The sequence below is a fragment of the Musca autumnalis genome, unplaced genomic scaffold (assembly GCF_047663935.1).
Source record: "Musca autumnalis isolate F117 unplaced genomic scaffold, ASM4766393v1 scaffold_4, whole genome shotgun sequence".
Classification (NCBI taxonomy): Eukaryota; Metazoa; Arthropoda; class Insecta; order Diptera; family Muscidae; genus Musca; species Musca autumnalis.
This window is the reverse complement of record NW_027411977.1, coordinates 197,101,035-197,116,572: the sequence shown is the minus strand read 5'-3', so window position 1 is coordinate 197,116,572 and position 15,538 is coordinate 197,101,035. Positions and strand designations below refer to the sequence as shown.

At 32.0% G+C, this 15,538-nt stretch overlaps 1 protein-coding gene across 1 annotated transcript; it reads right to left on the bottom strand.

Moving 5' to 3' along the window:
* Positions 1 to 2,085: 2,085 nt before the first annotated feature.
* LOC141400697 (activity-regulated cytoskeleton associated protein 1-like) lies at positions 2,086 to 12,659 on the bottom strand. The gene is made up of 3 exons (XM_073980077.1): positions 12,575 to 12,659; positions 11,766 to 12,507; positions 2,086 to 4,940 (listed from the first exon to the last, which is right to left on the bottom strand). The coding sequence occupies exons 2-3, from the start codon at positions 12,472 to 12,474 to the stop codon at positions 4,924 to 4,926; spliced, it is 726 nt and encodes a 241-aa protein (XP_073836178.1). The 5' UTR covers positions 12,475 to 12,507; positions 12,575 to 12,659; the 3' UTR covers positions 2,086 to 4,923.
* Between the last annotated feature and the right edge of the window lie 2,879 nt (positions 12,660 to 15,538).

Genomic DNA, 15,538 nt, shown 5'->3' with positions numbered 1-15,538 from the left:
CACATATCAGACATATCTGAAGTAATTGACATGTGTGACATATCTGACATTACTGACATGTCTGAAATTTCTGACATATCTGACAAATCTGACATATCTGACATATCTGACATATCTGACAAATCTGACATACCTTACATGTCTGACATTTCTGATATATCTCACATTTCTGACATATCTTACATATCCAAAAAGTCTGACATATTTGGCATATCTGACAGATCAGACAAATATGACATATCTAACATATATAACATATTTAACATATCTGACATATTTGACAAATCTGACATATATGACAAATATGACATATCTGACAAATCTTAAAAATCTGACATAACTGACATGTCTGATATATATGACATATCTGACATATTTGACATATCTGACATGTCTGGCATATCTGACAATTCTGACAAATCTGACATGTCTGACATATCATATCTGACAAATCTGACATATCTGACCTATCTGACAAACCTGACGTGTCTGACAAATCTGACATATCAGAAAAATTAAAGTTCTACTAAAACTTTTGTAAAAAATTAAACACGATTCAATACAATCTTTATTTTATTTCCACTACATCGTTACATTGACCCTAAAAATTCACAAAAAATACCTAACGTTTGCTTTTATGGGAAACATTCAGGGGAGGATTTTTTCGTATTTTTTATCTGAGGAGTAAAATGAGGCACGATGCTCTTGAATCAAATTTAAATGGAAGGTGCTTACACCTGGGAAGTTTTTGCGGATTCTGAAACTACAATGTTCATAGATGAGAAAAATAAAAAAACAAAAAAAAACGCCGGAGCGCTTTTTAAATAAATCGCGATTCAAGTTGACATTTTTAGGGGTTGTTAAGGTTTTTGCGATTTTGCTTGGAAACAACAAGCCCTATCAAAATGGGAATAAGAAAAATGTTGTAGCTATCAAAATTCTCTACAAGATTGATCTTAATGACATTTTCGTAGGTGTTACAACTTTTGAGATATGGAAGTTGAAATTAGGACAATTAAAATTCAATTCTGTATCGTCTCCTTATAAAACAATGTTATGACTGCAATTTCTTAAACTTATATATCTAAAAAAGTGGTACAACCTAGAAAAAATTACATAAGCTAGTCTTGTAGAGAATTTTCACAGCTTTAAGATTTTTTCAGGTCCCCTGCCGGTAAGACTTGCCGTATTCAAGCAAAATCGCGAAACCCTAACAAAAAACATAAAAATGTAATTTGAGCTTCCTTATCTCAAAAATGGTACAGCCTGAGAACAAATCATAAACGACAATCCTGTAGAGAATTTTTATAGCTACAATATTTTCTTTAGCTCCATTTCGATTGGACTTGCGGTTTCCAAGCAAAATCGTGAAAACCTAAAAAACACCTAAAAATGTGAATTTTGACCGCGATTTATTTAAAAATCCCTACAGCGATTTTTTCTTGTTTTTGGATTTTTCTCATCTGTGAACATTGCTGTTTCAGAATTCACAAAAACTTCCCCTGTGTACGCGGTTTTCATTAAAAGTTAGTTAAGTCGCACCCTTCATGACATTGTTTTATAAGGGGGCGATACTGTCACTGCATTGTCCCAATTTGAACTTCAATATCTCAAAAATGGTAAAACCTACCGTAAATACCGTAAAGGTCAGTCTTGTAGAGAATTATCATCAGCTACAACATATTCTTCAGTCTCATTTTGATAGGACTTGCGGTTTCTAAGCAAAATCGTGAGAACCTAAACAACCCCTAAAAATGTCAACTTGAATCGCGATTTATTTAAAAAGCGCTCCGGCGATTTTTTTCTTTTTTGTTTAGATTTTTCTCATCTATAAACATTGTAGTTTCAGAATCCGCAAAAACTTCCCAGGTGTAAGCACCTTCCATTTAAATTTGATTCAAGAGCACCGTGGAGGCTCTGATTTAAAAGCTTGTTTAGACTTTTTAAAGGGTTTTGCTTTAGGTGGTTTTTGTTCTGGCTATATTATATTTGAAAACAGTTATGACATGCTTTTTGGTTGTTGAATTAGATAGTTTCGACTATGTACATTTCTTTATCTAACCTATAGCCTGTTTATATTTTAGCTTTTTGCTGGGTTAACCTTCTTTATGAGGATTTATTTGATGTATACCAAATTGAAATCGAATGGGTTTGTTAAATCTGGTTAAATCTGGTTATATATGAAAGTATGTACTAAATATTCTAAAATATACAAAGCTTTTGTTAAAGTTACATTGTTGTGTTGGACAGTAAAAACAATATTTATAGCTTATGCATCAAAAAATGGAATTATATAACATTCGTTAAAATTGCACACAAACTTTGATTCTTGACTTGGATAAATACAATTTTTGAGATAAATTGTGGGGACGTTGCTATATAAAACGGCCATGCTACAATAAAATTAAATAAAAAAATTTAAAAAATTTAATTACAATTTTTTATTTATAGATGCACTAAAAACTAGAAAGTAATTTTTTTCTAAAACGCTGTAACATACTTTTTTATAATACCCAACACCACTTTGTGGGGAGGGTATTATAAGTTGGTTTTGGCCAAAAAGTTTGTAACGCATCGAAATAATGGTCGTAGACCTATACTTATATATATCAAAATGAATGTCTCAACGAGCTGAGTCGATCTGTCTATCTAAACCTTGTAATCACTCTACAGGTCCAATTTTGATCGGATCGTCACCAAATTTTTGGTGTTGGTGATGATCGGATAAAATTAAGGGTTCGGAATGGACAAAAAACTTATTTGGAGAAAAAGTCAACGTTTTTTTCCAAAGCAAATATCTCAGTTTCCATAAGGGGTATACTAAAAGCAAAACCTGCTAATGAAAGTAGAAAATATCACCTTTCTAACGATGTCGCCAATTCAACCCAACTTTTCATTTTTGCGATTTTAACTGCAATGACGAATATCACAGCTTTGGTTGGGAACCTTCCAAAAGAAAAGCCAGTCTATGAACGTACAAAATCAAATCTTTACAATGATGCAAAGTAGGTTTGCGTAGGCGGTCAAGCAACGGAGATATCGCTATATTCTGTAATACATCCAATTTTTCCATTTTTATTGTAATCACGCTACTGGTCGCAATTTAAATCGGATCGTCACCAATTTTTGGTTGTTGATGGGGATCCCGGAGGAAAAGAAGCCTATCGCTTTTAGTGATGGTCGGATAATATTCAGGGGTCGGAATGGGCAAAGAACTTATTTTGGAAAAACGTCAACGTTTTATTCGTTCGGTAAGGTGTATATGACATCTGACTTCAGTAAATCACTCAAATGGCAAAAGCACATCATACGCCCCCTGTTGTAAAACTTTTTTTCGAACAAAACAGATGAGAACATACCCGCACACAGTGCGAAATATGAGAAATATAGCGGAACTTAACTAATAACTTATTATGTAAAGGACGTGGTTTACCAAAATTTTGCACAAATATTTCTTATATTAGTGAGTAGTATGGGGCTTAATATGAGCCACATGGACCCGCGGTTTCCTATAGCGCTCATGTAAAAGTTGCGACCGTTTATACATTTGAGATTAATTTTTCAATAGATTTTTCTGCAAATTGGTATATTGAGCTTTCAGGGGATAGATGGCATCCGTTGATATGACATATTTAAAAGATTTCAGACACATCTTCTTACCTATTTGCTTGTATTTTGACATTTTACGTTCTTCGTAGATAGGAACCATCTTTGTGAAATATTAGCAACTTAGCCTCATGTTTTGCTGTAGTCGTTGATTGAATTGTTACACTGCAAGACAGTTTTTGATTGTTGAGAAGGACCCGATGTTTCGCGAATTGTATTTAGCATTCATAGAATTGATTCCAATGCTGAAGAAAGATCGGATGCTTCACGAATTGTATGTATTTACCATTCCTGGAATTCGTTCAATGCTGAAAATCGGTTCTTTCACGACCTCATTTGAACCAATGCAAAGATCTCTAGTAATTTAATTATTTTTGCAATGTGTTGTTGATAACTGACATTTTTCTTGTAAGAAATATTAATTTAATTTCAAATTTATTTATTATTTATACAAAAATGAAGAATTTAATGATTGCAAAATTATTTCTTCATAAAATGACAAGTTGCGACATTATTTTCAATGTACCAACTTGTGATCCCTTGTTCACTTTTCACTTTTTTAGCTCCTCCCTTCTCAATTATAATAGCTCGAGAAGTGAAAGGTGATCTGAAGCTCATTTGTGAGCAGCTCCCTGCGTGAACATTCATAATCGCTATGTATATTTTTTCAATCTTCAACATAGGAGAGGTTCTAAAACAGAAGAAAATAAGTACAAAGCAAATAAACTGGCAAAAAAACGGGTCATAGTGTCCCAAATTGACGAAATTTTGAATAGGGTTCAAGGTCAATCTTCGACATAGCAGAGGTTCTAAAACAGAAGAAAATAAGTACAAAGCAAATAAACTGTCAAAAAACGGGCCATAGTGTTCCAAGTTGACGAAATTTTGAATAGGTTCCAAGGTGTTATTAAGTCTTGGCATATAATATACTTCTCGTGGTGCTATGGAGGAATCTATAGACAATCTTTTGTGTGGAAAATGACTGAGACATCTTTTGTAGGTATCAACAAATAGGCGTTTGCTTCTAGGGATCTTCAAGCAAGTACTTCTAAACTGTATCGAACGGAGTGCAGTCCACAGTGTGGACTGCATCAAAAAATGTAGTGAAATCATAACTCAGAATTGCACTACTTCCAAATTTTTTTTGCTGTGATAACGTTTAAACTTAATCTATTTAAAGGCTTTGCTTTAAAATGAAACATACATATTTATTAATTAACATTTAGACTAAGCGGTATAAAACACATACAAATTTTCACTTTATCCCAGGATTTTTGTACATTAATAGTGTAAATATGTATGTATATGGTAGTTTCATTAGCGCACGGCATCATCTGAAATTAGAAAAATAATATTAATATTTAGTAATAATAATACTAATTAAATACATTAAAAAATATGAATATTTATTGCTGGTCCTTGAGAAATATTCGTTAAAAAATTCCCGATTATTGAAATTTATTTTTAAAAAAAAAGCTACGAAAATTAAAAAGTACGTTTAAAAAACCCACGATAATTAAAAAAAAAAAAAACATTTAAAACAAACTCCACGATTCAGGAAAAATATTTATTTACATCCTAGTTTATCGAAAAATTAATTTCTAAAAAATCCACGATTATTGCACACAAATTAAAAAAGCTGGATTATTGAAAAAATATCATTTACTAAATCCACTATTTTTGAAAAAAAAAATAAAAAATCCACGAATATTGAAAAAATAGTTTTTACAAAATCCACTATTTTTGAAAAAAAAAATAAAAAATCCAAATATTTTTAAAAAATCCACAATTATTAAAAAAATATATATTAAATTTAAAATTATTAAAATTATATTTTTTTAATACTGGATTATTGAAAAAATCAGTTTTAAAAAATCCACGATTATTGAAAAAATCTTTTTTTTTTTTAAAAAATTCGCGATTATGGAAAATTTTGTTTTGGAAAAAAAACCGTGAAACGTAGCATAATGGTTAGATGCGTGGGATTTCGACTCCTAATTTTTCAATGTGTCTCTTTGGTAATACACGTCAACACGAAAGAGAATTAATTAATAAAATCCACGATTTCTAAATTTTTTAAAACTCCACGATTATTGAAAACAAAAAGATTCACGATTACTAAAAAAATATTTTTTTTAAAAAATGCACGATTATTGAAGAATCTTTTTTAAAAAATCAACGATTATTGAAAAAATAATTTTTAAACAATCCACGATTATTGAAAGATCATTTTTTAAAAGATCCACGATTATTGAAAAAATATTTTTTGAAAAAATCGACGATTATTGAAAAAATATTTTTTGAAAAAAATCTACGATTATTGAAAAAATATTTTTTGAAAAAATCGACGATTATTGAAAAAATATTTTTTAAATCCACAATTATTGAAAAATATTTTTTAAAAAATCCACGATTTGAAAAATCAAATATTATTGAAAAATATTTTTTAAAAAATCCAAGATTTGAAAAATCCAATAATATTGAAAAATATTTTATAAAAAATCCACGATTTGAAAAATCAAATATTATTGAAAAATATTTTTTAAAAAATCCAAGATTTGAAAAATCCAATAATATTGAAAAATATTTTTTAAAAAATCCACGATTATAGAAAAAATCGAAAAAAATATTTTTAAAAAGATCAACGATTGTTAAAAAAATATATTTTAAAAAATCCACGGTTATTGAAAAAATATATTTATTGAGAAAGATTAGTTAAAATATATTTTTAAAAAGATTCACGATTATTGAAAAACTATTTCTGAAAAGATTCACGATTATTGAAAAAATCTTTTTAAATAATACACGATTATTGAAAAATTGATTAGGTAAAAAAGTACTAACATTAGGCAATTTTTATATATTTTTCAAATATATATTCACCAAAATTAAATGAAAGAGTTTTCGAGCTTGAGGTCTTTTTTTTTTTTATTTTCCAAATACTTCGAAATTCTTTGAATTCCATCTTCAGGGAGTTTTATTGCATGTGTAAATAATATGTTTGCTCAGATACTCATAATGAAATTTGATTTGGAGCATTTCTTCTTTTAACAATATCCTCAAAAAGTGAAGGATTTTGGGAGATTTTGACTCAATACGGAATCATGCAAAATTAACAGTACAAAATTTCAACAAATACTTTCACCCTATAATATATAAATTTGTAATGTATTTTTCTTAAAAACTATTGTTCATAGATATATGGTTTATTCTGAAACTCATAGCGAAATTTTGTGCAGAATTTTTGTTCTTTTGACACTTTTCATCTAGAGCTAAGTTGCATGTTACTTTCATATAACGACTCGAAAAAAGAAGGGGAAAATGTCATAAAACAAGTAAAAAAGTGTCAGTCGGATTTGCCGACAGATATATACCCTCAGCCAATGTGAAGTAAAACTCTCACATACGGACATAGCGAATGTATTTAAGGTCTCTTCAGAATTTTGTGGCCCATTTTGGACATTTGAACTTGCCGACCAAAATGGATTAGGAATTAACTGCACTAAGACACAAATGTTGATACTTTGTAGGGGAGGTACCCTTAGGGAGGACCGATATGGGCTATTTTAGAAGTTAAACTAAATTTTGACAAAATATTAGGAGATCCAAAGTTTGGACCAAATTGGTTTCCCCATTCAAGTGATATCGTCCTAGCATTTTAGTGAATTTATTTTAAATATTGGGGAAAAGTACCAGAAGTTGTGGACCGGTATTGCCCCATGAAACTAAGTTTGGATATAATATGACGAAGACCAAATGTTGGACCAAATCGGTTGAACCGTTCGAGAGTTATCGTGCTCTCCGACCGCCACATATGGTGACATAGGGATTTTTTGAACCTTTCGGGCTGTTTTCCTAAGAAATATGGACTTGCCCCTGAAAAAACTTTTACAGTAGCAATGGTGGTAGCGAATGCAAATCGCTTCAACAAAAATCAAAGTGATTCGAGAGCAGGCCTTAAAGTGAACTTATCCGAAATTGTGTGTGAGAGGTACCAGAAGGAGTAGACAAATATAGTCCATATTCGAACATGATCTGTATCTGATAGATATATTAGGATGTGTAAAGTATGGATTACATCGGTCACTTCCTTCAAGATTCATCGTGCGCTCAATTTTTCCGAACATTTTTGAATTTTTGTGGGGGAGGTACCCGAAGGAGTGGACCGATATGGCTTATTTTCGAATTTAAACTATGTTTGGACAAAATATTACGAAGGCCAAATTTTGGACCGAATCGGCAGATCCGTTCTAGAGTTATCTTGCGCTCCATCCACTACACACGGGCTTTTTGCATCTTTCAGGCTATTTTCTCAGGAAGTATGGACTTGCCCCTGATGGAACTTGTACCGTCGTATTGAAAACAATGAATACAAGTTGTTGCAACAAAAACCAAAGCGATTCGAGAGCAGGTCCTAATCTGAACTTATCCGAAATTTTGTGTGGGAGGTACCCGAAGAAGTGGACCAATTGAGTCCATTTTAGAACCTCATCTAAGCTTAGTAGAAATTTCACGATGTGCAAAGTATGGATCAAATCGGTTACTTCCTACAAGAGTTATCGTGCGCACAAATTTTCCAAACATTTATGAACTTTTGTGGGGGATGTACCGGAAGGATTGGACGGGTATATCCCATCTTCGAACTTAAACTAAGTTTGGACAAAATATTACGAAAGCCAAATTTTGGATCGAATCGGTTGACCCGTTCGAGAGTTATCGTGCGCTCCAGCCAGCCAGACAGACAGACAGACGGACGGACATTGCTCAATCGACTCCAAATTGTCTGAAACACATTTCGTCCAAACATACTTGGGGTCTAAAACCATTATTTCGATGAGGCACATTTTGCCCGTATGAAAGTGTATATACCCTCGTTAGCATAAATGCTGAGGGTATAAAAATGGGAAATATTTTCGTGTTTTTCGTTAAAATTGATACGGATGTTTTTATGATATATAATGTAAATAGAGATTTTATTTCTTTGGTGACCTATAGTGAAATTGACAGAGAATATTGGCGATTATATAAGATTTACAGATTTGTTGTATTCAGAGACCTACAGTAACATTTTATGGGGATAATGTTTTTAATAAAAAAATCAGCACATCCTCCTAAGTAAAGTTGCTAAAGACAAAATGCAAGGATTAACAGATATCATAACTCGAATATTAAAAAAAAAACTAAAAATGGGCGGAGCTTGCCCACCTGTATGTAGGTTACTTCCCGATCTAAACATTAAAAACGGCGATACACGTGCCTCATATTTTTAGCTCTATTTTCATAATCTGCTCAGTTTTCCTTGTCATTTTTTTTGTCGCACAGTGTTATTAAAATAATATATTTTTTAAAAAGCCACGATTGTTGAAAAAATGCTTTAAAAAATCCACGATTGTTAAAGAACATTTTTTTTAAATCCACGATTGTTAAAGAACATTTTTTTAAATCACGATTATTAAAAAAAAATTTTATTAAAATTCAAAGATTATTAAAAAATATATATTTTTTTTAAATCCACAATTATTAAAAATATTTTTTAAAAATTCACGATTACTATTTTGTTTTTCAAAATAGTCAGGCTTAATACCATAGTCGTTGTTTTAATATTTTATTAAAACAACTTTAATTTATTAGTGGGAAAAAAAATTGGCGATGTTTACCTAGGGGTAAGGCAGGGAATACTATAGTTTCAGATCTCGCCACAGATCTTCATCAGTTCCCTTATTTCTTGTTTTTCAACAAGAAACTTTTTATACCCAAGTGTCAATTGCTAGCTCAAATAGATACGTGCGCAAAGAAACACTCTGATCGAGAATTTCTTTGGCACTACCTAAAGTCTAGCAACTTCACTTGCAAACAAAACCAAATTTTTCCCACTGCTATGCGTTCGTTCGTATTTGGTTTTGTTTTCAAGTGAAGTTGCTAGAGTTTAGGTAGTGCCAAAGAAATTCTCGATCAGAGTGTTTCTTTGCACACGTATCTATTTGAGCTAGCTTGTTGAAAAACAAGAAATAAGGGAACTGATGAAGATCTGTGGCGAGATCTGAAACTATAGTATTCCCTGTCTTACCCCTTGGTAAACATCGCCAATTGTTTTTCCCACTAATAAATTAAAGTTGTTTTAATAAAATATTAAAACAACGACTATGGGATTAAGCCTGACTATTTTGAAAAACAAAATAGAAGTCGTCATCCCAAACAAAAAACGCCAACCCTCCTAATCCACGATTATTAAAAAATATTTTTTAAAAATCCACGATTATTAAAAAATATTTTTTAAAAATCCACGATTATTAAATTTTTTTTTTAAAATCCACGATTATTGAAATAATATTTTTTGAATCCATAATTATGGAAGAAAATGTTTTTTTTTAAATCTGCAATTATTGAAGAAAATATGAAAAAAAGTGAAAGAATTAAAAAAAAAATCGCAATTATTGCAATAATGCTTTTTAAAAAATCAAGAATTATTTTAAAAATATTTTTATGAAAACTACGGTTATTGGAACTAGATTGTTTAAAAATCCACGATTATTGAAATAATATTAAAAAAATAAAAAATTATTGAAAAAATATTTTTATTAAAACCACGGTTAAAAAAATATGTTTTAAAAAATTCACGATTATTGAAAAATATTTAAAAAATAAAAAATTATTGACACAAATAATTTTTGTGTTTTGCAAGCACTTTCGTCGGGGTTGTGTGAGGTTGCCAAAGAAAAACTTCTCATTGATGTTTTTTCTTGCTTCATCTTTATACTTCGAGCTGACAATTTATGTTTGGGTATAAAAATTTTTTGTTGAAGAAGTTATTGAAAAATAACTTCCACAAACAAAAAATAAGGGAACTGATGAGATCCTGTGGCGAGGATCAAAACTAGTCTGCCTTGCCTTACCCCTTGGCAAACAATGCCAATCCTTTTCCACTAATAAATTAGTTGTTTTAAATATTAAAACAACAAAAATGGGATTAAGCCAGATTATTTTGAAAAAATCAAAATTGAAAAAAATATTTTTTTAAAAATCCAAAATTATAGAAAAATATTTTTTATAAAAACCGCGGCTAAAAAATATATATTTTTTTAAATTCAAGATTAATGAAAAAATATTTCTTAAAAAATTCACGATTATTAAAAAAATAATTTTTTTTAATTCCACGATAATTGAAAAATATTTTTTTAAAATCCACAATTGAGCCGCTCAGTGCACACTTCGACTAACTCCACTTTTTAAAAAATTTGAGATTTTAGTGTCAAAGCCTTTGATATAGCCATATCTATTTATGATTATAATATCATTTCTAAATAATAAAGATGAGCACCTTTAAATAACAAGTTTTTTTTGACCACTGAATAATATGCAATTTTTTTCAGTGCACACTTCGATTAACTCCACATTCAAATGTAGCTCTGCTCGCAACGTGTACATTCAATGCTCTTTCGGCTTTTGTTGAAACCATAGATGGCTTTAGGAAATTATGACGTATATGAAATATATTTTTGACGTATATTACATACGTCGGAATCGTCGTAAACCTAGCCATGAAGAATGCCGCTAACATAAAGCTAACATGAATTAATTACAAATATTGTTTTATAACCGAACTGCCAACATTAATTTGTATGTAAAACCTGAATATATGTTTATAAAACTAAGTTTTTCATTAATAAAAAAATAAAAAAAAAATTCAAGACGTAACTTTATTACTTTTTTCAGTGCACACTTCGATTAACTCCACCATTACTGACTATTTTTTTTATTTTATTTTATATACCGTTAGATGAAAGCTATTCCTGCTATTATGCATTCTACATTATATATTTGAATCCATATTATCAGGGGAATTTTAAAAAACAATATACACTTCATCATTGATTTTCTCAACTTTTTGTTTTATGGAGTTAGTCGAAGTGTGCTCTGAACGCCTCAATTATTGAAAATATATGTTTTTTTAAATCCGCGATTATTGAAAAAAATATATTTAAAAAAAAATCCCTTTTATTGCTTTGCTGGTTCCTGAGAAATATTCCTAAAAAATCCAAGATAATTGCTTCATTGGTCCTTTCTTTAAAAATCACAATTGTTTATTGTCCTGATCGACTTTGAATGTACGCTACTAGTCCTTATTTTTATGTGTGTATCTTACTTATTATATTACTTACATTCATCCTTTTCCAATTTACGACAATTCTCCACTGTGTGACCGTGAAATTTACAATATGAACAGAGTTTCTTTTTCTCCTTGGGATCTTCGCGCATATTGTATTCCACTATGCGACCTCTTTCCAGTAATTCATCGAATGTTTTGAAATCATTTCGTGCAATAAATTTACGATATTTTAAATGCAATAGACCATACAGCAAATCCAATTCAGTCTCTTCATTATGTCGTCCATGGGGCAATTGAGCTAGAATGGCACGCTTTTTATCTAAAAATCGATCAATAGTTATAATGTCATCTTGTTTGTCTTCAAAAAATTCCAAATAAATTTGATAGGCAGGTCGGGAGGGAGCAAAATGTTCTCGCAGCGATTCTATTGCCTGATTCCATGATTTCAAATGATGACGTACTCCCTGCCACCAGATACTGGCATCTTGATAAAATAACAAAGGCAATCCTGCCAAGGCTTCTTCATCACTTATCCTCTGGACATCTTTATAGGTTTTAGTGGAGAATATAAATTCTTCAAGAATTTCTCGATCTCGTTCGCCACCATAACGATAGGGACAATCTAGCATAGAGCAGCTGGCGCTGTTTGATTTGTTCGCAAGTTCGGCCACAGCACTGCTTATTTCACTGGCTGTTGATATTCGCAGTGATTTGATGAGTTGTTCCAATTGTTCTGTCGTCATTTGCACCATTTGAGACATTGTTGTTGCTGTTGTTTTTGCTGCTGCTGTTATCTATAGTAAAAAGTAAACATTTACATTGGGCTTTGTTAACAAAACCATACATATTTATCGAACTTACCTCCAATATTTGGCGATTTTTTTTAATTTGCTTTGCTGTCAATCGGACATGGCCAATGGTTTGTTTTGCACTATTCGGTTCATACAATTTACTCGTCATATATACATTTCTCTCTTTACAGAAACTAAAACTACGTACTCTTCTATTGTACTTTGCGAATATTCACAGCTACATACATATCGTCTGCTACGCACGAAAAGGTTGTAAGTCCAATATTTTGGAAATCGCGTTTTTGTTACAGAATGATAGTACAAGTCAAAACACGTCGTTTGATGCAAAAAAATGTAGAATGTCGCGTTTTTCTATAGATTTTGCCCTTGTTGGAAAAGGCCGTAAGTCCACAAAACGTACAAATTTGAGTACGGAAAAGTCGTAAGTCCACAGGAAAATATATATTTAAAAAAATACTACAGCTAATGTAGTTCAGATATAATGTTTAATGTTGTTGGGGTACAATGCAAAGAACTAGAACTACACCTTTGGATGATAATCGGATGATATTTGGCGGAGCCAGTAGACCAAACTTTTGAACAAAAATGTGATAATTTCTATATTGCAACGAACATTTACATTTGAAATCTATTTTCCTCTATAAGCGAACTGATTATGAAAGATGGACTTCTGGGCTTTTCATTGTTACTAAGCAGAGCTCCGAAATACTAGCTCGAATTCTACTCGCGAGTGAAATTCAAGCGAGTTCGAGCGGGAGTACTCTCGCGAGTAAAAAAATAAATCGAGTATACTCTATTTTCACTCGTCACTCGCGAAGCATATTTCAGACTTGCTCGTTTTTACTCGCGAGTGAAAAGGCGGCCAAATTGAGGAGGGCAAGTTAAGGGTGGAATTACTCCCCCCCCCCCCCCAACTCAACTACCCCGCTCGCAACTTCCCAGCCCTCAACTTCCCCACCCCCAACTTCACCCTCAATTGCTCCCCCACCCCCCTCAACATGACCCCCTTAACTTCCCCAACCTCAACATGCCTCTTTTTCACTCGATTTTACTTTTCGAGTAAACTCTTACTCTATTTTGAGCATTTTCACTCCCACTCTTATTTTTAAATCACGAGTATTCGCGACTGCTCCGAAATAAAACAAAAGAATTGAGAGTATACTTCTATAAAAACTCGTATTCTTCGAGTACTTTCACTCCCAGATACTTTTCACTCGCGAGTAAAAACGAGCAAATCGGAGCTCTGATACTAATTGAGATGATGATTGTGTCCAAATCAGGGTTTCGGAGTCGAGGTATTTTTGGCTCGACTCCGACTCCGACTCCAGACGAGTTTTTTTCACGACTCCGACTCCGACTCAGACTCCGGGTCGACTCCGAGTGTGAATTCCTGAATTCCTATACCAATAAAAATGAATAAAATGTTCACAAATTATTATCATTTTCCGATATATTGGCCTATATAGGCTAATGCGTTAGTTTTTCGTTACATATTCATTTGAAAGGGCATTCATTGGAATGCACTCGAATATTACATTGAAAAATAGCAAAGTTAGAAAGGTTTTGTCGGTTTTCCTTTTTTTGCAAGAGTATATTCTGGACGGAATTCTTTCGCGTGAGAAAATCTTTAAACTTTTAAAATATCTGAAAATGGAGGGGCAATACAAATCATAAGGACTACATGCAATAAAAATTATAAACAATTCATGACCGAGTTTCAGAATGGATGTAAGCCAACATTTTAGTGTGCTTAGCCTTAAAAGGAGACCCCATTATAAAGCTCAATAAAAGCCATTTTTCATGATTTTTTTCGAGAAAACTACGTAACTTTTTGGCAGATTTTTTTCTTCATCTAAATCTATTGTTCCGATCGACTTTAAAATTTGAAATTTATAAGTAGGGATTACCCCTTAAACTAAAATTCTGCTCTTGCATTTTTAGCGTTGGTGTGGAGTGGATATTTTATTGAAATATTTGTGTACACCATCCAGCACGAAGGCAGATGGATGTTTTCTGGAACTGAAAAATTCGCACACGGTGAGATTTCGTGCATGAAAATATTCTACAAAAATGTTGCTAGGAAAATTATATGTAGGACGAGAAATCGATATTGTCATGTTTTCATTGTCCTTTATCACTTTTACCCGATCCTTTCTTATGAAAACTTTATGATTATGTATTTAATTGAATTTCGTTCATGCTGGCGGGCGGATCCGGTTATTTGAATGTCTGCATCTAAAGCCTTCATTGAGAATATAATGAATCCTAGAAGAAAGATTCGCCGTTTGTCAGACTTCTGAGTTATGGCAGGATGAATCTGTCGTTGACCAACAACGAATTTATGATGCTCTAATTCAGAGGCGTAACCATCCGAATTTCATATATAGTTAATAGATTTTGCGAAATTTACCGATATACACAAACATTCGGTTTTTTGAGAAAGTAACGAGTAAAACTGATAAAGGGCTTTGAAAACGTGACAATATCGATTTCTTGGATAAGGGAAACCTAAATATAATTTTCGGTGGAACGTTTTTGTAGAAAATTTCATTTTGTTTTACTTTTTGGGTTCATGAACAAGAAGGACGTGGAAGGAACTGAGCTAGAAGGACAGCATATTCGAGAGAAAGGTTCCTCATTCTATTTTAACTGAAAACATGTCATCTAAACATTATGAAATGATATCTCAATGATTGATGGGGGTCGATCAAAAAATGCATTGTCATAACTCAGAAATTCCAGCTATGAGATCATTTGGGGCTCTCAATTCGGGCTTTCTTGACTTGCATTTTGTGTCACAGGGTATTCAGATTTCCCATAGAGACCATAATGTCTTTAATAGAAGACATGGATGACTCATCAAAAAAAGAAGATGAGAATACCAATAAACCTTTGTGAGAAGACAACTAAGACTTCTGACGAAAGAGGTTAAAGGTCCAATCTAAATTCTATTGTCATAGAACTTTACTCTTGTTTGCAAAACTGTAAGGAATCAATTGGATCAACAAAATAG